General features: G+C 41.5%; 1 protein-coding gene across 1 annotated transcript in view; it reads right to left on the minus strand.

Moving 5' to 3' along the window:
- The window catches only part of TSPO (translocator protein), a 73,253-nt gene that overhangs the window by 13,280 nt on the left and 34,516 nt on the right, over positions 1-25,457 (minus strand). Inside the window, exons 2-3 of the mRNA XM_030214367.1 lie at positions 11,403-11,588; positions 4,588-4,726 (exon numbers count right to left, since the gene is read on the minus strand). Of these exons, the coding sequence (XP_030070227.1) occupies positions 4,588-4,726; positions 11,403-11,584 (321 nt within the window). The 5' untranslated portion in view covers positions 11,585-11,588. The remainder of the gene's footprint in view (positions 1-4,587; positions 4,727-11,402; positions 11,589-25,457) is intronic.

Raw genomic sequence — 25,457 nt, forward strand, 5'->3', positions numbered from 1 at the left:
ATCTCCTTTATAACCACACGCATAAATTGTAGGAACATCCCAACCTCCCATGACCATGCCCCCTTTTGGATCTGTGCGTAAATTTTAATGCCAATTAGCATTGATAATTGTTAGCATTCGATTATTGGTGCTAATTGGCTCATTCAATTAAACTGTGTGCAAATTAGATGTGTGCAATTTTTAGCACCATTTACAGAATTCAGGGGTATATGTGCATGACAAGTACAGTGCACTCCAATTAAGTGCACGTCGGATAAGAGCATGCTCTGTTTAACTGCATGCCGTACTTTGGTCCCGTTTTTGGCGCCATCAATTTTTATGGGGACAAACTTCGGTTTAGCGCACCACTGATAAGTGCAAGATTCGCTTATATACATGGTTCAAGACCGCTCCTCTGCAGGAAAGACTCCACATAAGCGCGTGCATGGAATAGGGAAGTCGATTGGCGCGTGACAACCAACAAGGTTTCAAATTTACTGCCTCTTTAACTGCCACAGGCAGAATAAGCAAAAGAATGTTGTTAGGGCGTACACCGGGGTCATCGTTGCGGCGGAACAAGACTAACACTGGCTGAACAAATAGAAGTTCTTAAAAAATTAGAAAACAAACAAAGTCAAGCATCTATTGCTAAAGAATATGGTGTCAATCCCAGTCCAATTTCACGTGTCTTGAAGCAGAAAGATCAGCTTCTGGAAGACTGGGAAAACAATACAAAATCCACAACAGAAACGAAAACGGGCAGGAAAAGCTGAGGAGGTAGAAGATGCTCTTCTTTGGTGGTTTTCTCGAGTCAGGAGCAGACAGTTTCCTGTCAGTGGTCCACTGCTTATGGAGAAAGCTAACCAGGTAGCAGAAAGTCTTGGACTGACTGAATTCAAAGCCACTGTTGGATGGTTGGAAAGATGGAAGGAGAGGAACAGCATACAATTCAAGAAACAGCATGGTGAGAAACAAGACGCTGATGACTTTGGTGCTGAAAATTGGGTTGTTTCAGTTCTTCCTACCATCTTGAACGAGTTTGCACCTCGTGACATTTTCAATGCTGACGAAAATGGTCTCTACTGGCGAGCGATTCCCTGATGGAACACTTGCATTCAAACATGCCAAAACTACTGGAGGTAAAACATCGAAGGACCGACTGACAATCCTCCTTTGCTGCAATATGGATGGAAGTGAGAAGTTGGAACCCCTTGTCATTGGAAAGAGCAAACAGCCCTGTTGCTTCAAGAAAGTTAAGCGACTTCCTGTGTCATACGAGGCTAACACAAATTCATGGATGACTGGGGAAATATGGAAGCAGTGGCTACACACAGGGATGATGTCAGGCTGTCTAACGTCAAGGTGGTCTTCCTGCCACCAAACACTACCTCTCTGATCCAACCTATGGATCAGGGCATAATAGCCAATTTCAAACAACATTATCGGGCTCTTGTGCTACGTCGTCTGATGACCGTTATGGAAGACCAGACTGCCAAGGATAAACGTGCTGTTGAACTGGCTCGTAATCTATCACTGTTGGATTCCCTACATATGCAGAAAGAAGCCTGGAATCATGTTACACAGACAACCATTGTGAACTGCTACAAGCGGGCAAGCTTTGTTAAGGATGTGGAGAGGGATGAAACAGATGCAGCTGTCGCAAATGCGTCAGATGAAGAGGTTACTGACATCCCAGCCGGTGTTACTGAAGAGGAGTTCCATCGCTACGTAGCTGTTGATTACAATCTACAAACAGCTGAAGACAGCACTGATGTTGAGATATGCGCCTACATGCTGGCAACAACGGCTGATGATGGACCAGATGAAGAAATGAGCAGCGAGGCACATGCTGACAAAATTCAACAACCTCCTCCTGTCACTTTTGCAAGAGTGCTGGAGAGTCTCAACACTGTGTGGGCCTATCTGGAGGCCACTGGATGTCAGTGCTATGACAGTTTTTACTATCTGGCAGACATAGTCTATGGAACTCACAGACCCAAGAGTGTACAGAGGACTATAACTGATTACTTCAAGCCAGCCTAATGTCAGTTAACTGAGACTGTATACTGTACATATAATAAACAGTACTGTACATATGTTTATCAGATGTCAAGCTTCTTTGGGTCACAATGGTTAAGTGCACGCTCTGGTTAACTGCATCCATTGTTTGGTCCCAGGCCCTTGCACTTAAGCAGATTGCACTGTATTAATATTCGATAACATACATGCACAAATGGCACCTAATTTTAGGTGCCTTGTTATAGAATTAGGGGGTATATGATTTATATAAAGTTGACTAAATGTAAATTGGTGTGGGAACTGAAGATGGAGCTTGGGTGGAACTTGGGTTCCCCCGAACAAAAAGGTGCTGCTACCCCTGGGGAGGGAATGGTAGAGAGAAGGGGACTGTTAGAAGAGGGAAGAGAGGAGAGGAGATGCTAGACTATGGGAGTGGGGGCAGAAACCCTAGCACTGGCCCTGAGCAGGGTTGATAATTACAGGGCTGAGAAGTTTGGTTGCCTTAACATGTGAATGGCATACTAAGGGCCTGATGTTTGTTTTAAACGGTTTCCTCTCATTTTTATTTTTAATAAAGGAAAAGTGCTTTTTATATGAACCAGTGATTTGTTGAGAAGTATTTAAATATTAAATACCAAAATACCAAGTATAGAAATTAATTAGAATGATTGTAACTACACAATATCAATTTGCAAAATGTGTTTGGTTTATGAATTAGGTTTGGTTGGAACCATTGCAGTCACTCCAAGTTTTATATGATTCTCTACACTATTCTTGGTCTTGGGGTTATATGAAGTCTTACACATTTTTGGTTTACCAATAAAATATTGAACCTTGAAGTTCACCACCAGACAAATAAAGAGGTGGAAACAAACGATCAGTCAAAACATACATCCACTATAATGCAAGACTGCAAATAAGGACACTGTATCCTTATTTTCAATGGTGTATTTTTTCTTTTTAATTTCCACCTCATTTTTCTTTTTAATTATTACATCATAGCATGTGAATTTCTTCTAAGAAGGGAATGTTTGGGTTATTAAGCAGAGGAGGATAACTTTGTCTTTTCTATTTACATGTGAATTGGTAGCAAATCCACCCTGTCCCACTTACGTCTTCAGGGGCCAACAATAAATCCCAGCCTGCTGAGTGGGAATACCTTCAGCAGGTCACTTCCAAAGAGACAAAACAAAAGGGAGTTGCCTCCTTGGAAGTGACCAGGGAGAACCCGGGATTTTTGATAGTAGTTTATGGATGGGTCTTCAGGATAGAATATTATTTTGATATTTTTATTGAAATGCTATGTTTGACACTGCCCAATCTTTAGTCAGAGTAGGGGAGGGCTGAGAGTTATGTCTATATATTTTGATTACTTTATTATTTGCTGTGATGCAAAACGGACAATACAATTTAGTTCTTCTATTCCACAATTACCACAGATATAGTTTTATATGGATTACAAGAAGACAGCTAGTAATTTACCAGGAACAACAATAAATAGTACCTTTTTGCTGCATATGATAATTTCTTACCTTACGTAAAACTTTGGATTTCAAAAAAAATCCCCAGTAAAGAAAAATTCTACTTCTCACATGGGGTGAGAAGAAGGGTCACAACTGGCTTAAAACAACTAATGTACCAACACATTCTGCGTGCCAGATAAGAAGTCCTCACATTATAACTCAGTTTTACCACCACACAAGAAGATCGAAACTGCCTGGAACATAGCTCACAAATGGCCATAATATGTGAAACCGTCAGAGGCTGGTATGTAATGTTTCATTTTTATGTTTGTTTGGTGAAAGGAGGTCAGTGACCACTGAAGGAGTATGAGGGTGTCATTCCTTTATTCCTGCATTGGTCATCTGGTCATTTAGGATACTTTTTTGTGGCTTATTCATTAATAAAACAGGTCTAGACCAAAACGTCCAGCTTACAGCCCTGGATGTTTTTGTTTTGTTCCATTATTGCAGAAAAATGTCCGTTAGGAATGCCCAGATTCTGCCCTGAACACACCCCTGACATGCCCCCTTGTGATTTGAAAGCGCTTCTGATGGGCTTCATCAAAATCATCTAAAACTTGGGTTTGAAAATACCAACTTGCACGTTTTTGTGAGAAAAACGTCCAAATGCAGATTTACATCACTTTTTGGATGTTTTTCTCTTTTGAAAATGAACCCCCTGGTCAGACAAGTTTTCAGGATTGCCACAATGAATATTCATGTCATAAATTTGTTTATAATGAGTCTCCAATACATGCAGATCTATCTAATGCACATTCCATGTGATAATCAAGAAATCCTGACTGGCTAAGTTTGCCTCTAGGATAGGGTTGAGAAGCACTGTCAGAAAATTCCTTGTCAGAGTTTAAAAGTATGTTTGGTACTATGTTTTTGCAGCACCCAATATACCACTAGCTTTGTGTCATTTTAATGACACAGGTCTGGATAGGATAGTACATGCCCTTGGTTTAATCTGATCAGTCACAAAATTATAACCTGAACAGCATTATGAAAAGCCAACTATACAATCAAGGTATGTGGGTATTTCCCCTGAGAGAACAGACAGGTTATATTCTGTCATACTCACCCATCCTATTTTGCGAGCTCCAAAGAACAGGGGAGTCCATGCCCAGTTAAGGGCTAGCTGTCCAGCATACAATCCAAGTGGAACAACAGCTTTTTCGTTGAAGCCTCCCAGTTCCTTCCACACCAGATAGGAACCATATCTATATCCAAAATATATGACAATGCTATTACCGTCACACTATAACAGTACTTTGTAACTGATGTGCTGTAGTCCCTTATGTTTAACATGATCCAGTAGTACTTTATGCCATGTCTTTCTCTTCCACCAATGATTTTACTCTGAAGTCTGAATGTGTGTGGGACCCATAGTCTCAATGGATTTGCCAGCACCATGTGTTGAAACCTTTGAGAGAAGTCAGTTAGTGGAAAAGGAAGAAGCGGGTCTTAAGTGCAGCTCTCCTGACAGCTGGACAGAAAAAAAAAGGTGGACCCCCATGGACAGTGGTGAAAGAGAAGGAATAACAGGCAAGGTGGTGGTGGTATGCAAAAGAGTGCAAATGAAAGAGGATTCCAGAAAGAGGTTGGGGGAAGGAAGATGAGTCAGGGGGAAGAAAAGGAGAAGGGGGGAGAGAGAGAAATGAAGTAAAAGAAGGGATGAGGAAGGAGGCGTACTATGGTGTTACAACATAGACTGAAAGTACAGTGCCACTACAAAATTTGAGTTGGTGTGACATCTACTACAGGCCTGTCAAAGATCTTCTCATTTTCAAACCACCAAAGTAAAGCATGATTTTTAAAGCAGGATGTGCAAATCTAAATATTTTTAAATAAAAAATAATACTAAGCAGGGCAAAAAATATTTCTAAATCTGAGTACTAGGCAAACTTTTTAGAATCCTAGGAAATATTCTTCATAGCTTAATTTTTCTTTTCTTTTTAATTGTTTTATTTTTGCTTATCTTGGTTTATTTTTGTTTTAATTTCCTTTGCACCCCCTTTCCAAAGCCTCCAGAAACAGGGAGTGGCCTGGCAATGGCTTCTGCACTCTGGACCTGCCTGCACTCAGCAACTTTCCAAAGGATGTCAGCTTCTTCATTTCAATTCTACACCTGCAAAGAACACATCTTAATAGACACAAGACATCCATCTTTTATAAGTAATGTACACTGTGCACAATACTCTACAAGGTCATTTTAATGCATGGCACAAGAGAATGCAAATCAGGATAAAACTTGAGTCTACAGTCCCTCAAACAACATAGATTTTAATGAACTATGTTTTAGCACAGCTGTATACTGGGGACATTCCTTTATGCTACTGGAGATACAGGGTGTAGTAACATGTTAAATTTAGTCCATCAGAAAAGAAGCTGCAACCTTAAAGTAATCTGGGAGGTTCCACTTTAGGCTTCATGCGGTGGTCCACTCATTAGCTGTATTATAGGAGCCAGTAAAATAACAGATTACGGGCCCTTTTACTAAGCTGTGGCAAAAAATGGCCTATGTCAGTGTGAGCACATCTTTTGGGCGCAAGGCGGGCCAGTTTTAAACCGCATCCCGGAAAAAGGGCCCTTTTGTTAAGGGGCTGGAAATGGATGTGTGGCAAAATAAAAACCAGCATATCAATATAATATCCCAAAAACTTTATTGAAGATACCGTATGTAAGACAAATGCCCAACACAGGCCGTGTTTCGCCCAATAATAGGGCTGCTCAGGGGCTATAATAAACAAACATAGCAAATTATAAAACATAAAGAATCTTACAAAATATGTATCTCTATAAAAATGTGCATAAAAACATCAATATGAATAATAGTGTACATGTAAAACATAGACATGAATTATAAATAATGAGAGTCTCTTTTGATTCAAAAATAATATCAACATTTAAAAATGTATTAAAATGAACATATAAAATAACATAAAATGCAAATTATTATTTAAAAAAATATATCACACATAAATATGCATATATATATATATATATATATATGGCAAAAACCTCGACATTGTAAATTAAAAATTAAAAACATATATATTAGATATAGAATACCAGCAAAGAAAGGGCACTGACTTACACAAAAAAATATTAAATTGTAAAACCATTAAGAAGCATAAAATCAAGGACATATACCTAGTCTATATCTTCATCGAATAGGAGCGGCTGAAAGAAGAGGAACATGTATAGAAAATACATATAATGATATCAAAAAATGGAAATATGAAAACATTTTAATTGAAAAAATAATTAAAAAGATAAAAACAATAATAATAATAATGAAAAATGCACATCAAATAGGCATGTAATACTTACTAATAAATAATGTATCAGGACAAGGATAAAAGGAACAGATCACACCGCGGGAACCTCCGTTTGGTGGGCATACCAGAGTCTCTGGCAGATGCAAGAGTGCTCTGGGCATTGGAAGCACAGCTCGCCTCAGTTTTCCCAATGTGCAACAGCTTAGGCCCAGCATGCCTGGAATGTATGTGCACATCATTTGGGACACAAAACAATTACAGACTTGCGTCCGCGAGTGGTTATTATTAAATTCCATAACTACATCCATAAAGTGGAAATCCTGAGGCAATATAAAGGAAAGCGAGAGGAGTTACAATATGAAAGACAAGTGGTGAATATATATTTCAGGATTATTCCCTTGCATTGTCGGATCGCCGTAAACAATTTTATCCACTTTGTAAACTTTTGGCTGAGAGGAAACACCGTTTCATGTTTCTTTATCCGGCGACCTTGAAAATGTACCACGGAGGGAAATGGCAAGTACTGGATATTACCGAGGCTAAAGATTTCATCAGCACTATGGAGAGATCATCAAATGCGCCAGACTGAACCTAAGATATAAAGGAGAAGCGGATAATATGAGTTGGGAGTTGTGTTTTACTGTGGCAACCTTGGAGAGCACTAGTTTTATAAGCAAGATGAAAGTGTTTATGTTTATACATCAGACGGATTGGGGCCCTGAAAAGCATCAAGATGTGTCCCTTGCCAGCCTGGTTTCTACTAGACTTGACAATATTTTGGATGGGAGGGGGGTTGAGGGGGGAGGATTGGGAGGGAGGGATTAGCTCTGTGTGAATGGTTGAATGATGGCGGTGATACTTGAAATGAGTGGTTGGTGACTGGTCATATGTGGACCTGAAATTTGTATATTTTATGTGCAAGTTGCTAACTATGTTTCATTTGAGTGGTGTGGACCCCCCTGGGAAGAGACTGGGATCCTAGGGGGCAAACAGTCACCTTAATGGGCCTCCCTGAAATAACAGCAATGGAAATTACTTGATGGGAAATTGAAAATTATGTTTTGGAATGTGTAAGGTATTTCTTCCCCTGTTAAAAGAAAAAAAAAAAGTTATGCTACTCCCAGCCAATATTCAGCCAGGGCCCACATAATTGTCTTATGCGGTCCCTGGTGAAATATCAGCCAAGACCTGTATAAGCTCCAGCAGCCACTGGTTTTCCAAATAGCCCTGGATATTCAATGCCGGTGCCCACATATAGCCCAGCACGTATATCTCTTATCCCAAAACCAGGTAAAGCACGTAACTTATGCAAGTCATACCGGGTCGATCTCATTGATTAATGTAGACCTCAAATTGCTGGCACGAATCATGGCTAATCAGCTAGCACAAATTTTGCCACAGTTGATAGGAGAACACCAGGTGGGGTTTCTTGCTGGCTGTCACTCGGTAATGAATGTACGTAAAGTATTGTTGGTGGCATCGAAGGCACAGGAATTTGCTGGAGCCTGGCATTTTGGTGGGGTTGGACGCTGAAAAAGCGTTTCACCACGTTAATTGGACATACTTGTTTCAGTTTTTGAGTCATATAGGAGTAACAGGCTGGTTTTATCATGCCTTACGCACACTTTACTCGGCTCCGAGAGCAGCAATTATGGTCAACGGAATAAAAACAAAACACATTTTTGATAGAACAGGGTACTCGACAAGGCTGTCCCCTCTCGCCATTGCTCTTTGCTCTCTACATAGAACCACTCTTGCGAACGATACAGAAAGACCCCGATATAGTAGGACTCCTGCTTGGTAAGGTGTGCTTGAAGATTTTGGCGTACACGGATGATATGCTGGCTACTCTGGTGAACCCATACTCATCATTACCTTGCTTAAGTACAGTGGATGAATTTGGATATTTCTCAGGCCTGTCGCTTAAAAGCCTTTAGTCCTCCCATTGCAAGAATCAGTTTGGACACAGTGGAGAGGAAATTTTTCACTATCTTGAGCAGAAGAGACGATTTGTTACCTTGGGCTGTGGGTTCCTTGGGATTTATCTTGTTTATACACACTTAACATTCAGTGGAGGAGTGTCCTAGTGGCTAGAGCACTGGTCTTGAAGTCCAGAGGTGGCCAGTTCAAATCCCATTGCTGCTCCTTGTGATCTTGGGCAAGTCACTTAACCCTCCATTGCATCAAGTACAAACTTAGACTGTGAGCCCTCCTGGGACAGAGAAATATCCACTGTACCTGAATGTAACTCACCTTGAGCTACTACTGAAAAAGGTATGAGCAAAATCTAAATAAAATAAACCCCTGCTGATCTTCTCAGAAATTACAAATGTGGCAGCACTTCCCTATTTCCTTGTTGGGACATGAGGCATATTTTCAAAGCACTTTGGGAGGCTAAGTTCCATATGTTTCTATGGAACTTTGGGAGGCTAAGTGCTTTGAAAATAAGCCTCACAGTGTTATATAATATGATGATCATCCCAAAATGGCTATATCTACTTCAGATGTTACCCCTTCAACTTACTTTTAAGCATAACCGTGGGCTGGACAGAGAGTTGAATACATTTTTATGGTGCAGCAAGCAAGCTAGGGTGCCACTATCGGTGCAGAAGTTACCTAGACGGAAGGGTGGGTTAGGGTTATTGGAAATTCGACTTTTTACATTAGCATGCGGAATGAGGCATATAGCCGACTGGTTCCTGGGTACTTTGCATTTTTTGGCCTCAGTCGTAGAGAGGGATCTGGGAGCTCCATGACACTTTAGTAGTTGGTTACATTCTTTGCCACCCCCGACGGTCCTTGGTGAGGCTTGCTTCATTTTCTATGCTCCGTTGCAGGTAGTGTGGCGTTAGGTCTGCAAAGTTTTGGGTTTGCCTTCTGCCTTTATGCTGTTGCTTCCAATTTGTGGTAATGCTGCATTTTGGGTTTGCCTTCTGCCTTTATGCTGTTGCTTCCAATTTGTGGTAATGCAACATTTCCCCCAGGAATGCTAGATAGGACATTCGTATGATGGACAAGAAGTGGTTTGGATTTACTTGTTCAAGATGACTAATGAGGAAGGTGAGCTTAAACCATTAGCAGAATTACAGTCAGCCCATGGTCTGCCTGGAACTATGTGGTTTTCATATTGGCAATTAAGGCATTATATGTGTTCTTTGCCTCCAAGTGCGCTTTCCTTGTCCTCACATGAGAAACTATTAGAGGCCTACTGGCTGGATGCCCAAAATCTAGCACCTCTTAAATGTTATCACAAGCAGCTACAAGAACGTCAGCCTGAACTGGAATATGAGCATTACTTGAATCAGTGGAACACGGATTTAGGTATTCAGCTGACGAATGCGCGATTTAAGCGCTGTGTTCTCCAGTGCGGAATCCTGATGGGTGAAGCACTACATAGGGAACCTCAATATAAATTTCTCTTAAGGATGTACATTTTCCCAAATTGCGCCTTTCTAGCTACTATATGAACAGATGACACATGCTCCAAATGTATGAAGAGCTCTGCGACCCTGGGCCATATATTTTGGGGATGCCCCATAGTGCAACTTTTTTGGCAGCAAGTAGCAAATCATATTTCCACATTATGGCACTGGAAATGGCGACCTGTAGTTCTTATACTTTTTGATCAATTTAATTATTCACACCCAGCACCTAAGGGCTACACTAGTTTTTTGAAACGGGCAACCTTACTGGGTAAAAAATTTATCTTGAAGCAATGGCTGTCAGTGGACTCACCCACACTGACACAATGGAGATCTTTGATGATCCAGCAGGGTTTACAAGATTCTTCTTGAATGAAAATTTTTGGTTCTGAGGTGGATGATGTTACTTGTGAATATGTGCATGTATTTGCGTTGATCCAATAAATATTATTTTTTTAAAAAGTTATGCTAGTCCCAGCCAATATTCAGCCAGGGCCCACATAACTGTCTTATGCGGGCCCTGGTGAAATATCAGCTGAGACCTGCATAAGCTCCGGCAGCCACTGGATATTCAACGCCAGTGCCCACATATAGCCCAGCACTGAATATTCAGGGCTAATTTACCTGCTAATGGTCAGCGTTTAAAAAAAAAAAAAAATGCCGATTGCCTCCAGCCGAATATTGGCCAGTGCATTATCTTTTACAATGACAGCCTGACTGCAGTGGTGGGCAAATGAATGGAATTTCTAGTAAAGGAAAGAAATGTGGAATATCTTGAATCCAGCAAGGTGCAGAGTTCAAGATAGCATCATTTTTTTCCAGCAAGAAATCTTATCAGAATAAACATTTTCTTTGGAAGACCAAAGGATTAAAAAAGATTTCAGCAAGCTGGTGGTTTTACTACTTCTGCTGGTAAGCTATTCTAGATATTTACCACCCTTCCTAATAAAATGAGAAAGAAACCATGTGCATATCACCGATTTGAACCTGTAGCCCTCAGACTGGTGACTCCTCATTACTGGCACTGAGCTACCACTCTTCTGCATGACCCTTGAGCAAACAGTAACTTCACCAGTGCATGACCTTTGAGCACTGGTGAAGTTACTGTTTGCTAAACCCTTGAGTTCTTGTGTTTAAATATATTAGTTACTGTTTGCACATTTCATTATTATTAAAGAAGTCTGAAGTCATACCCCATAGATGTGTATAAAGTTCCCCAGACAGGACCAAACATCCAATTGGGTGGATGCCAGGATGGCTTCTGAAGAGTCTCATACCACGTATCAACTTCTCTCCTCGTTATCAAACCTCCTAGAAAATTCCCTGCATGCGGCAAGAGGATAAAACCAGCAGCTGGAGCCCAAGGTGGCATCATTTTTCTAAAACAAAAGTAGTATGTGTTTAATATGACAGCACAAATGTTTTTACCCATGACCTCATCAATCATAAATATGAACTAACAACAAGCAAAGAGCTGGATTTAAGATTTGGGCACCAATATCAAGTCCAGATAGCCTACAGCAGGGGCTCTCAAACCAGTCCTCAGGATACACCTAAACAGTCAGGTTTCAGCATCTCCACAATGAATATACATCAGATAAGTCTGAATGCACTACTTCCATGCTTTGCAGATTTATCTCATATATATTCATTGCGAATATCCTGAAAATGTGACCGTCTGGGTGTGTCCTGAGGATTAACCCTGGCACAGAGAGTGGAATGTGGGGAGGTATCAGAGATCTGAAAATAGTGCCACCGTGGCGCCCCTTTGAAGCATAAGATGCACATGGCACTAAATTACATGGATCAGGCTCGGAATATTTGGAGCATTCAAAGTCTGGGGTCCTAAACAGTTGCTTACATTGCCTATTCCTAAATCTAGGCCTTAACAAATGTTAGATCATCATTTTAAAAACTTCCATTCTTTGCCTATGGGAAAAAACTTTAGCATATCAGGTCTGTAATCACCAACACATATCTGATGTCAGTGTGATGGTGATGGGTATTTTCCCTCACTTAGAGGTCCTTTTACTAAGCTGCTTTAAGCACTAACATATGCCTAATGCAGCAAAAAAAATGGAGCTTTGCAGTGCTATCTAGACATGAATGCTTATTCCATCAATGGAAGGCGTAAGTTGATGTGCTTAAGCATCACACAGTAATTTTAGAATGTGCATTAAATAATTTTTAATTTTATTTTAGGGGGGTGTCAGTGGCAGAGAGTGAGTGTTACTATGCTAACCAGTTAGCACATCTGCATTACTGCTTGCTAACTGGTTAGCATACAGATAACGCACAAGCCCTTACTGCCTACGCAAATGGGTGTTTTTACGGGTGCAGTAAAAATAGTCTTAGTGTGCAGGAAAGAGCTGCATAAAGGTGCACAAGACCTATTTTTACCGCAGCTTTATATAAAGACCCCTTACTTAATTAACACCCTATAAAAGTTAATGAGAATCTAATTATTAAGAACACAATTCAAAACTAGGGCTGCATTTCAATAACAATTTTTAATTGCACAATTAAAGGTATTTTATTTATTTATTTCCCACTGCAGCTCCTTGTGACCCTGGGCAAGTCATTCAACCCTCCACTGCCCCAGATACAAAATAAGTACCTGTATATAATATGTAAACCACCTTGATTGTAACCGTAGAAAGGCAGCATATCAAATAGGGCTATACTGAACATTCATATTTGATCTGGCTCTGAATAGTGCCCCGAATACATTATTCGTATTCAGCCAAATAGTGATTTAAATTCAAATATGAATAATCTGGGGCTCTACTGTGCTAAACCCACTAAAATAAACACTTGATCTCTGATTTCACAATGCTTCTTTTATTATTTGTTATTGTAAAGCTCAAAACCCACTGTTCATATTCAGATGAATAATATTTTTATTTTTTGTATTTGGCTATATAGTAAAATATGCTATTTGGTACAGCTCTAATATCAAACCCTATCCCTCTTCCCTTCCCTAAAGGGCTGACAATCTCCCTCACTCCCACCCCTAGATCCAACATATCTCTCTTTATATTCCTTCTCTTCCTCTCCTCTTCTCTCAGGTCCATTATCCTCCATCTTTCTCTCGTCCCTTCCTCCTTCCCATTGTCCAGTACCTCTCCCTCTCTCCGTTCTACCCCATGAGCTGTGACACAAACTTGGTGATGAGCAGCACCAAGCTCTTCTTGTGGCTGCTGGACCTCACCACCTCAGTCACAGCTACCACCAGTGGCCCCTCCAGTTCTGGTGGGTCTGCAGATCACTCTTCTCTCCCACTCGGGGTTCTGCATCTGCTTCCATCTCAATCCCTCCCCTAGTCTACCTTAAATGTGGTTCTCTGTTGGTCCCCGGCAGCAGGAGTGTTGCATATACACTGCACACGGCCTGCTCTGAAGCTTTCCCTCTGGCCTGTCCCAACTCCTGTTTCTGCATGAGTGGGACGGGTCAGCAACTTTCCATCGGTCTCCTGAAATTCGTGATCTTATTGTGTTCTCTGGTCTCGATCTATTCTGCTCCTCAGTTTTTTTAAACCGTTCTTCTCATTTTATCATAGTCTCCTTTTTGTAAGTTAAATGCTAGTGTATTGGATTTCCTGTGTGTACGTACTCCAAAGCCAATATCAAATCAGATCATATTATGATCACTGTTATCAAGTGGCCCCAGCACCATTACCTCCTGCACCAGATCATGCACTCCAATAAAGAGTAAGTCTAGAATGTTTCTTCTCTTGTTGGCTCCTGTACCTGTTGCTCCATAATGAGTCCTTGATTTCGTCAAGGAATTTTACCTCCCTAGTATGCCCTGATGTTACATTTACCCAGTCAATATTGGGGTAATTGAAATCACTAATATACAGAATCTGTAGAATTCAATACCATAAACCAAAAAACTTCTACATGATTATATTCCGTATCCCAAGATATGTCATATGTTATTATTCTATAAAAAATAGAGTGAATGACTTAAAGGGGTATCTCTTGTTTCTACTGATGTCTTTCTCCGCTATATTTTTATAGAATAACATAGGACACACCTTAGGATACAGAATATATTCATGTAGACGTTTTTTGGTTTATGGTAATTGAAATCACCCGTTATTATTATGTTTCCCAGTTTGTTAGCCTCCCTAATTTCCAATAACATTTCTACATCCGTCTGTTCATCCTGGCTAGGTGGATGGTAGTACACTCCTATCACTATCCTTTTCCCCTTTACACATGGAATTTCAATCCATAGAATTTCAATCCATAGGGATTCCAAGATGTATTTTGTTTCCTGCAGAATTTTCAATCTATTTGATTGAAGGCCCTCCTTAACATACAATGCTATGCCCCCCCCCCCCCCACCAATTCAATCCACCCTATCATTACGATATAATTTGTACCCTGGTATGACAGTGTCCCACTGGTTATCCTTCTTCCACCAGGTCTCAGAGATGCCTATTATATCTAATTTTTCATTTAGTGCAATATAGTCTAACTCTCCCATCTTATTTCTTAGGCTTCTGGCATTCAAATAAAGACATTTCAAACTATGTTTGCTGTTCCTATTTACTTCTTGGTCAGTAGTTGACAGTGTTAATTTGCAATCTTTTGTCTGATTTTTATTTGACACCTGATCTATTATGGTCTCTTTTGCATCCTCACTACTGCGATACCCTATCTTCCCTGTTTTGGTAATATCTTTGAAAGATACCTTGTTCAGAACCATTCATTCATGAATGGGTGTTGGCCTTCCCCCAGGTTCTAGTTTAAAAGCTGCTCTTATCTCCTTTTCAAATGCCGATGCCAGCAGCCTGGTCCCACCCTAGTTAAGGTGGAGCCCATCCTTCTGGAATAGGCTCCCCCTTCCCCAGAATATTTCCCAGTTCCTACAAATCTAAAATCCTCCTCCCTGCACCGTCACTTTATCCACGCATTGAGACTCCGGAGCTTTGCCTGCCTCTTGGCCACAGCACATGGAATGGGTAGCACTTCGTAAAATGCTACCCTAAAGGTTCTGGATTTGAGCTTTCTACCTAAATTTGGCTTCCAGAACCTCTCTCCCACATTTTTCTATGTCATTGGTACTCACAGGTACTCCTCCTCAGCACTATCTAAAATCCTATCTAGGTGATGCATGAGGTCCGCTACCTTCACACCAGGCAGGCAAGTGACCAGGCGATCCTCATGTCCTCCAGCCACCCAGCTATCTTCATGTCTACTAATCGAATCACCAACTACAACAGCCATCCTAACCCTTCCCTCCTGGGCAGTAGCTCCTGGAGACACATCCTCTGGTGTGCATGTCTACAGGATTACTTTCAGCTGAACTTGGTTGATTCTCTACTTTTAGAAGACCTCCCTCCTCCAAGGCAGCATAGGGGCTGCCACATTGGAGGTGGGACTTCTCTACAATGTTCCTGTGGGCCTCTTCTATGTACCTCTCTGTCTCCCTCAGCTCCTCCAAGTCTGCTACTCTAGCCTCAAGAGAAAAGCTAGGAGCTCTTTGCATCGAGCACACACATAAGATCTCTCACCAACTGGGAGATAATCATACATGTGACGCTCATTGAAAAAGACTGGATAGCACCCCTTTCGCTGCTGGACTACTGTCTGCATCTTAGTATTTTAGAGTTGTTTAATTAAAACTTCTTAAGGTGCCAGGGGTATCAGATGAATATAAAGAGCTTTCAGATTGGTGTAATTTATTTATAATTTATTTAGAGTTTGCTTCTCAGAAACTAATTAAATATAATTAATGAAAACTCCCCTCTAGATGTCCTAATTAGAATAAATTAGAGTTGAGCTAGTGGTGGGTGGGAATGAGGACCAAACCAGGCCCTACTATGCCTTCTATAGATCATTAATGCTGTGACAGAAAATTCAAGTTTTAAAACTGTGGGGAAAAGGGTATGCAGACTAGCTAATAAAGTTTGCTTCTTCAATTTGTTTTTGTAATTCTGTATTTATCAATATCCTACAATTCCTCTTTTAAACCTAATCTTTAAGGTACCAAGCACAGAATAAAATAATGTTTCTTACTCACAGAAATGTCCCCTTCTCTCAGAACTTCTCAGAAAGAAAGTGGGACCTTTCCTCTCTATATAGTTTGGTCTTTTGTACTTACCATCTGGTACAAAAGACTCCTCTGGGAATTAGTAAGAGGGTGGTCTACCTGGGGATACTTTGAATGTTTTTTCCCTTTTAGAGACAACTGATATACAATCTGTGACTCCTACACAATGCTGGTTATTCTGGCACGCACTGCTGGTAGAGATTGGTTGTTACATATGGTTTTCAAACATCATGATGTTTCATGTCTTGGATATTCGGTAAGGATTTTTGTCCTGATATAACCAAGGTGACTCAAAGAAGAAGAAAGGAGTTTATATTGTTGATACCAGGAGTGCTCCAGCTTGACACTCCCTTTTTTCTGAAATATCCTTGCAAGCATGTTATAAAATATAGAGGTATTAGGTGTATGTTTTCTTTAACTAGTTCAGCTGACAGCATTCATCAATAATAGGACAGTGATAACTGTACATGTGGTTGATGCTTCTGGACCTTAAAAGCTATGTGTGAAAAGCTCCAATAACTGGCATCTTGCGCTGAATATTGGCGCTTAGCCAGCTAAGTGCTATTTAAACGACCAAGAGCCATTCCTGGCCAGTTAAATAGCACTGAATATTGGGGGTAGTATGTTTATATCTGAGGGTGAAGTAGTGGTGGACAGAATCTGGACTAGTTCTCAGTCTCCATCAAACCAAAAGGTTCACTATTCTTTGAAAAAAATAATCTTCATCTCGGTGTTTATTGGACTCCTGCCCAGTTTATTTGATGAGGAAAGTATTTTCAAAACCTACTTTTAGACGTTTTTCTCTGAAATCCGCCAGAAGTGCGTCCAAATCTCATGGGGGAGTGCCAGGGGCGTGTTCAGGGCAGGACTTGGGCATTCCTAAGACTTAGACATATTTCAGCCATAATGGAACAAAACAAAAACATCCAGGACTAAAGACGTTTTGAGCTAGACCTGTTTTTATTATGAATAAGGCACAAAAAGGTGCCCTAAATAGCCAGATGACCACTGGAGGGAATCAGGAATGACCTCCCCTTACTATCCCAGAGATCACTAACCCCCCCCCCCCCCCAAAAAAAAAAAAAAAACCAAATGTGATGAAAAACATTACTTGACAGCCTCTGTGCCACCCTCAGATGTTATGCTCAGGTCCACCAGAATAGCATGCAGGTCCCTGGAACAGTCTAGCAGTGGGTGCACTGCACTGCAGACAGGTGGACCCAGCCTCCTACCTCTCCCTACCTGTTACAATTGTGGAGGAAACTGCGAGCCCTCCAAAATTCACCAGAAACCCACTGTACCCACATATCGGTGCCCCCTTCACCCGTAAGGGCTATGGTAGTGGTGTACAGGTTTTGGGGAGCTCAGCAAAGTAAGGAAGCAATGGTCAAATGTGTACCTGGAAGCATTTTATGAAGTCCACTGCAGTGCCCCCTAGTGTGCCCTATTGCTGTGCTGGGATGTCAGGGGGACCAATCTATTAAAACTGCTGGCTCCTCCTACTTCCCAATGGCTTGATTTTGTACGTTTTGCACGGACCTTTTTTTTTTCCCAAAATGAACCAAAAAAAAAAAAGTCCATAGTATTTTTGGAAAAAAAAAAAGAGACGTTTTTCCTTTTTCGAAAATGACCTTCCTTCCTGTTCAGAATTTGGACTTTTTAAACATCCAAATTCAGATTTAGACGTCATATCAAAAATGCTCCTCTTTGTCACTTAACTCTGATGAGTATGCTTAACAATGGTTTTTTGCCTGGGGATATTGGCTATATTATCCTTACGCCAATTCCTAAAAATTCCGCATCAACATTAAATAACAATTATAGACCAGTAACTTCGATTCCATTGATAACTCAAGTAATGTAAGGGATTGTGGTGGAACAGCTTAGTGACTATTTGGAGCATTTTAACATCTTGCATGAATCTCAGTCAGGATTCAGAAAAGGCTACAACACATAAATAGCTCTAGGAACAGTATTGTTAAAGGTTAGGAGTGAAGTCAGTCTTGGCAAACAAGTATTACCAAAACTGACTGTGTGTTGGTAGAAAACAAAAATTTGTACACTGACCTGTTCATCTCCCTCCCTCCCCCTCCTCTTCAAGCAGGAGTTGCCTTCTCTCCTGTCCACCTGCAGGTGCCCCCCTCAGGCTTATCTTACTATCCCTGGCAGTCCAGGAGTAAAGGCAGGGCAGGAGTGATCCCCTGTTGCTCCTGCCCTTGCTAGCTCTCTACCACTATGTTATCCAAGTCTGTCAATGAGGCTGTCTCTTCCTATAATACTATTCTCTCCTCTGCTCTGGATAATCTCGCTCCTCCCATTCCTCGTTCTGTAAAACGTACCAAACCCCAGCCTTGGCTGACCTCTAGAATCTGCTACCTACATTCCTGTGCCCTCTCTGCCGAACGCCTTTGGCTAAAATCCTGTGCCCATGCTGACTTCGTACATTTCAAATTCTTGCTGACCTCCTTCCAGTCTGCTCTTTTACTTGCCAAAAAGGACTATTACATCCAGTTGACAAATTCTCTTGGCTCAAACCCTCGACGTTTCTTTGACACACTGAACTCTCTCCTCAAAGTGCCTTCACCCCCAACCCCCCCTTCACTTTCCCCCCCAGACTCTGGTTGAGTTCTTTCATGATAAGGTTCACAAGATTAAACTTGAATTCTCAACCAGGTCACCTCCACCTCTCCTTCCCTTAGTCCATTCTCTCAACCCTCCAACCCCTGCCTCCTTTTCTTCCTTTTCTGAAATCACTGAAGAGGAAACCACATCTTCTTTCCTCCTCGAAACTAACTACCTGTTCCTCTGATCCTATTCCCACCCATCTACTTAACACTATCTCTCCTACTGTCATCCCTTTTATCTGTCATATCCTCAATCTTTCACTGTCCACTGTGACTGTTCCTGATGCCTTCAAACATGCCGTAGTCGCACCACTCCTTAAAAAAACCTTCATTGGACCCTACCTGTCCTTCCAACTATCACCCCATCTCCCTCCTCCCTTTCCTATCCAAGATACTTGAATGTGCTGTTCACCGCCGTGCCTTGACTTTCTGTCATCTCAAGCTATTCTTGATCCACTTCAATCTGGCTTTCGCCCCCTTCATTCAAATGAAACAGCGCTTGCTAAAGTCTCCAATGATCTGTTCCTGGCCAGATACAATGGTCTCTATTCTATCCTCATCCTTCTCGATCTATCTGCTGCTTTTGACACTGTTGATCACAGCCTACTCCTTGATACGCTGTCCTCACTTGGATTTCAGGGCTCTGTTCATTCCAGATTTTCTTCTTATCTCTCCTAGCGTACCTTTAGTGTATACTCTAGTGGATCCTCCTCTACTTCTATCCCACTGTCAGCTGGTGTACCTCAGGGATATGTCCTGGGACCTCTTCTTTTCTCCATCTATACTTCTTCCCTTGGTACTCTGATCTCATCCCATGGTTTTCAGTATCATCTTTACGCTGACTCCCAGATCTACCTCTCCACACCAGAAATCTCAGCTGAAATCCAGGCCAAAGTATCAGCCTGCCTGTCTGACGTTGCTGCCTGGATGTCTCAGCGCCATCTGAAACTAAACATGACCAAGACTGAGCTTCTCATCTTTCCCCCTAAACCAACCTCTCCTCCTCCCCCATTCTCTATTTCTGTGGATAACACTCTCATCCTTCCTGTCTCATCAGCTCGTAACCTTGGGGTCATCTTTGACTCCTCCCTCTCCTTCTCTGCACATATTCAACAGACTGCTAAAACCTGTCGTTTCTTTCTCTATAATATCTGCAAAATTCGCCCTTTCCTTTCTGAGCACACTACCAGAACCCTTATCCACACTCTTATCACCTCTCGCTTAGACTATTGGAACTTGCTTCTCACAGGTCTCCCACTTAGCCATCTCTCTCCTCTTCAATCTGTTCAAAATTCTGCTGCACAACTAATATTCCGCCAGTGTCATTATGCTCATATTAGCCCTCTCCTCAAGTGACTTCACTGGCTTCCTATCCGTTTCCGCTTACAGTTCAAACTCCTCTTATTGACCTATAAGTGCATTCACTCTGCAGCTCCTCAGTACCTCTCCACTCTTATCTCTCCCTACATTCCTCCCCGGGAACTCCATTCACTGGGTAAATCTCTCTTACCTGCACCCTTCTCCTCCACTGCTAACTCCAGACTCCATTCCTTTTATCTTGCTGCACCATATGCCTGGAATAGACTTCCTGAGCCGGTACATCAAGCTCCCTCGGGCCGTCTTCAAATCTAAGCTAAAAGCCCACCTTTTTGATGCTGCTTTTAACTCCTAACCCTTATTCACTTGTTCAGAACCCTTATTTTATCATCCTCACTTTAATATTCTCTTATCTCTTGTTTGTCCTGTTTGTCTGTCTTAATTAGATTGTAAGCTCTGTTGAGCAGGGACTGTCTCTTCATGTTCAAGTGTACAGTGCTGCGTACATCTAGTAGCGCTTTAGAAATGATAAGTAGTAGTAGTAGTAGTATTAGCTCTGCACACACAATGCCCAACATGACCTCTTGTGGCAATCTCATACCGAGACTACCGCAAGTGGTCACAGCAGCCATTTTGAGAGTAGAGCTGATATGGGGATCACTCCTGCCCTGACTGCACCACAAGGGATTGTAAGGTAGTCTGTGGGGGGGGGGGGGGGGCAGAGAGAAGGAGGAGCAACTCTTTGCATTCTTTTGTGTAATGTAATTATGATCTTGCATAGTAGTTTACTAGTAAAAAAGGCCCGTTTCCGAAACCAATGAAATGGGCGCTAGCATGTGGCTTTTTGTGTGTGTGTGTGTGTGTGTGTGTGTATGTGTCACACAGTTATTGTGTGTGTGTGTGAGGGTGCGGTGTGTGTGCAGGTTGTTGATGTGTCTTTTTTTGTTTTGTTTTTTGCTTGGGGGTTGGGGGATGTGCTGTGCAGTCCTTGGGCTCTGTTTGCTGCTGGCTGGGTCGCGGGTAATCCTTCCAGCTGGGCCGCAGCTTGTCCTGTTCACCCACGTCACAGATGGTGACGGGCACGTTGTTTTCTGGCTCCTCTGACTCCATGTCAAGCGATCCCAAATATAGTCTGTGTTATAGGCCCTCTGGCACTCTTCAGTACTGGCATTATGCATTTAAAAATCCCCCCCCCCCCCCCGGTCTATTTTTGCACATACCCACAGCAGGAATATTCTTCTCTCGTTCCAACGGTGGTTCTGTGCTCTCCGTGCTGCACAGATAATGAGCCATTCTGCTGGGGAATGCTCCTCCCTTATTGTCACATAGTTTCCTCTGATTGGTCCGTCTTACGTTGCCTAGTGTTGCCTGGGAACGGTGTTGTGATGGTCCTTTGTGTTTCAGAATGTTGAGGGTGTTATTTCTGATTGGTCCGTCATGCGAGGGTGGGGCAGAGAGACATCCCCCCCCCCCCCGGTCTATTTTTGCACATACCCACAGCAGGAATATTCTTCTCTCGTTCCAACGGTGGTTCTGTGCTCTCCGTGCTGCACAGATAATGAGCCATTCTGCTGGGGAATGCTCCTCCCTTATTGTCACATAGTTTCCTCTGATTGGTCCGTCTTACGTTGCCTAGTGTTGCCTGGGAACGGTGTTGTGATGGTCCTTTGTGTTTCAGAATGTTGAGGGTGTTATTTCTGATTGGTCCGTCATGCGAGGGTGGGGCAGAGAGACATGGTCAGTGTTATGGCTTCACCACCATGAATCCATGAACCCTTCAGGGAGTGACTGAGTGACTTCAGAACGTTGTCTTCAGAACGTTGAGGGTGAGTTTTATTATAGTAGATATGGTAGAGTGCTTCCAAATAAATCTTTTTTGATTCAAAAGTTTAGCAGACATTTCAGTCCATAAATTTGGATTGATAAGCTCCTTGGGAATTAGCCTCTCTGTGGAGATATGACATCAGCTGTTACTCTAAATGTGGTGCAGTCAGCCACTGTAAAAGCACTGTGGCTTTTAGTTTCAGTTTTCATTAGCTGAAGTCCATGGTTCCTGTTTACTATGCTATTGTATAGGTGCACTAATTTTTTAGCGCACGCTAATGAGACACCCCTTATATTCCTACAGGTATCTCTAGTATTAGAACGCGCTAATTTTTAGCATGCACAAGGTTTGCGCGGCTTAGTAAACAGGGCCCTAAATGTGCAGAGGCTAGGTTGTTTGGAGATAAAATATGGTCTTTCATTATTTAAATTTATTTGATATATATATATTGTGGCTTGGATACTATTTGGACGAGTCTAAAGAATTTCCAGGTTCTGTTGCGTATGATGAAAATGCAGCGTCTTTTAATCAAACATGTGGCATGCATGAAGCTAGATTGTATATGAAAGGATCCTGCATGATTGTTTTCAAGCACAAGTACTGGTTAAGCTTTTAGAGTTAGTAAGGAAATGACATTACGACATGACATTTACATATTAGAAAATAATTTGATAAATGTATTGCTCTTGATTGTAATTTTTCAAATAGTCCTTGTATTCAATATCATCAATGGCCTTTTTTTTATTCTGCACTGTTCATCAGGCTGGTATAATGTTCACAGTGTACACCAGTGTCTGGACTCCTTTACCCTATTTTAGAAGTATATCATGCTTATCCTTAACTAAATACAAAATGGGAAACATCTCAATGCTACATTCTCTTGTTATTTGTGCACAGTTTGGGTAAGAAAAAAAGCTGGTAATCATTATTTTCTTTTACGTGGTCCATTAAAAAAAAACCATCTAAGTGCACAAAATCAAGCAATTGGGATGTAGGACGAGCCAGCATTTTTAGTACACTGGTCGCCCCTGACATCCCAGGAAACCAATAGGGCACCCTAGGGGGAACTGCAGTGGCCTTCATAAAATGCTCCCAGGTACACATCTGACCATTACTTCCTTACCATGTCTGCTGAGCCCCCCAAAACCCACTACCTCCAACTGTACACCACTACCATAGCCCTTACGGGTGAAGGGGGTGCCTATATGTGGATACAGTGGGTTTCTGGTAAGTTTTGGAGGGCTCCGTTTCCTCCACAAGTGTAACAGGTAGGGGGAGGTAGACGCCTGAGTCCGCTTATCTGCAGTGCACTACAGCCACCACTAGACTTCTCCAGGGACCTGCATGCTGTTCTAATGGACCTGAGTATAACAACATCTGAGGTTGGCAAGTAATGTATTTCATCACATTTTGGGGGGACTGGGAAGAGGTTAGTGACCACTGGGGGAATAACGGGAGGTCATTCCTGATTCCCTCCAGTGGTCATCTGGTTAGTTAGGGTACCTTTTTGTGCCTTATTCGTTATAAAAGCAGGTCTAGCTTGAAACATCTTAGTTTTAGTCCTGGACGTTTTTGTTTTCTTCCAATACGGCTGAACAATGTCTAAAGCTGAGGAACGCCCAAATCCCGCCCTGAACACACCCCTAATACGCCCCCTTGAGATTCGGATGTACTTCTGACGGACTCCAAAGAAAAACGTCTAAAAATAGGTTTAGAAAATACTGATTTGGACATTTTTGTGAGAAAAACATCCAAATGCTGCTTTATGCCACTTTTTAGATGTTTTTCTGTTTTGAAAATGAGCCCAATATTCTCACAAAGTTCCCATCTCAGAGGACATTTAACTACATCTGCATTGACTTGGGAACCTAAACATGCCAGACTTGTTGATAAATCTTTATTAAAATAGCTCACGCATTTGTCAGCCAGCGCTTGCAGTTCCTGGGACTGGAGTTCTGACAACCCCGTGGACTTCATTGGTTCACATTCACACAACCAAACTTTAGTTTTCGGTTTTGGCCAAAACCAGGTGACAAGTTTTGGCTGCAGTTTCAATTTTGGCTGAAAGTGGTTTGACAGTTTCAGTAGCAGTTGCAATTTCGGTTGATCTCTAATTATTGATGCAATTTGGACATGGCAAGTGTGTTTGATTTAGTTGATCACAACATCCTATTAAATTTACTATGCCATTATGGTATAGGACATTCAGTTAAAAATTGGTTTCAAGGATTTTTGAGGAATCAGTCATGTAAGGATAGAATGAATCAGACAATTCCACTTCCTAGTTATGGAGTACCCCAAGGTCCCCCAATTTCACCTATATTATTTAATATTCTAATAGCCTCATTGGGGAAACAGATTAACTGATACCATTCACTGGGGACTCAGTTGGTATTTTAGCAGACATCAAGAGAGGATTAGACATTTTGAAATACTGAGCCTCACTTTTTAAACAGCAGCTTAATAAGGAGAAGACTAAATTTATGATCATGAGTAGTAGTTTTAATTGTTTGCCTATTACAAAGTGTACTGTTTAACTTTAAACAATTTTTATTGAACAAATGAATAAAAAGACAGTAATTCAAACAGAAACGTGTAGTTTAATACTTTTAATAAATTTCATTCCTAACTCTAACTCCCCACCTCCCACCCAACCCTTCATATTCAACTTAAGATTTAATGGTTTTTGTTCAGGATCAAGGTAAACCATCAGCAGTCACCCAATAGTTCTAGTCAATGACAAATTTTACTGTTAATGGTACAACTTACAAGTTGGAAAAGGAACTTAATATTTTGGGAGTGATTTTTGATAATTTGCTCATGTTTGAGTCACAAATGGGAAAATTAGGTTCTTACCTTGGTAATTTTCTTTCCTTTAGTCATAGCAGATGAAGCCATTACGTATGGGTTGTGTCCATCAACCAGCAGGGGGAGATAGAGAGCACTCAACTTTTCACAGTGCCTCATGGCCAGCTAGCTCCACTGCCTCTTCAGTATTTGAACCTTCCAAAGCAGTATGGCAAATCGCAATGGGAATAACATGAACTTTCCTCACAGCGAACCATGGCCCCTTAACAAGGGCATGAACTCAAAAAAGGAGGGAATAAACTCGTCCTCCACTTTGTATAAACGGAGGGAATACTTGCATCCTCCCAAAACATGAACTGGAGGGAATGAACTCATCCTCCTATAACTGTAACAAGAATCCTGAAGACTGTTTTCCGACTCCCCAAGGAAGGAATATAACTTCAGGAAACAAGAACAGCACCTGAAATCAGAATCACTGCAATACAGACAATCATACACGGAGGGCTCATGACTTCATCTGCTATGACTAAAGGAAAGAAAATTACCAAGGTAAGAACCTAATTTTCCCTTCCTTGTCATCAAGCAGATGAAGCCATTACGTATGGGATGTA

The sequence above is a fragment of the Microcaecilia unicolor genome, chromosome 9 (genome assembly GCF_901765095.1).
Source record: "Microcaecilia unicolor chromosome 9, aMicUni1.1, whole genome shotgun sequence".
NCBI lineage: Eukaryota > Metazoa > Chordata > Amphibia > Gymnophiona > Siphonopidae > Microcaecilia > Microcaecilia unicolor.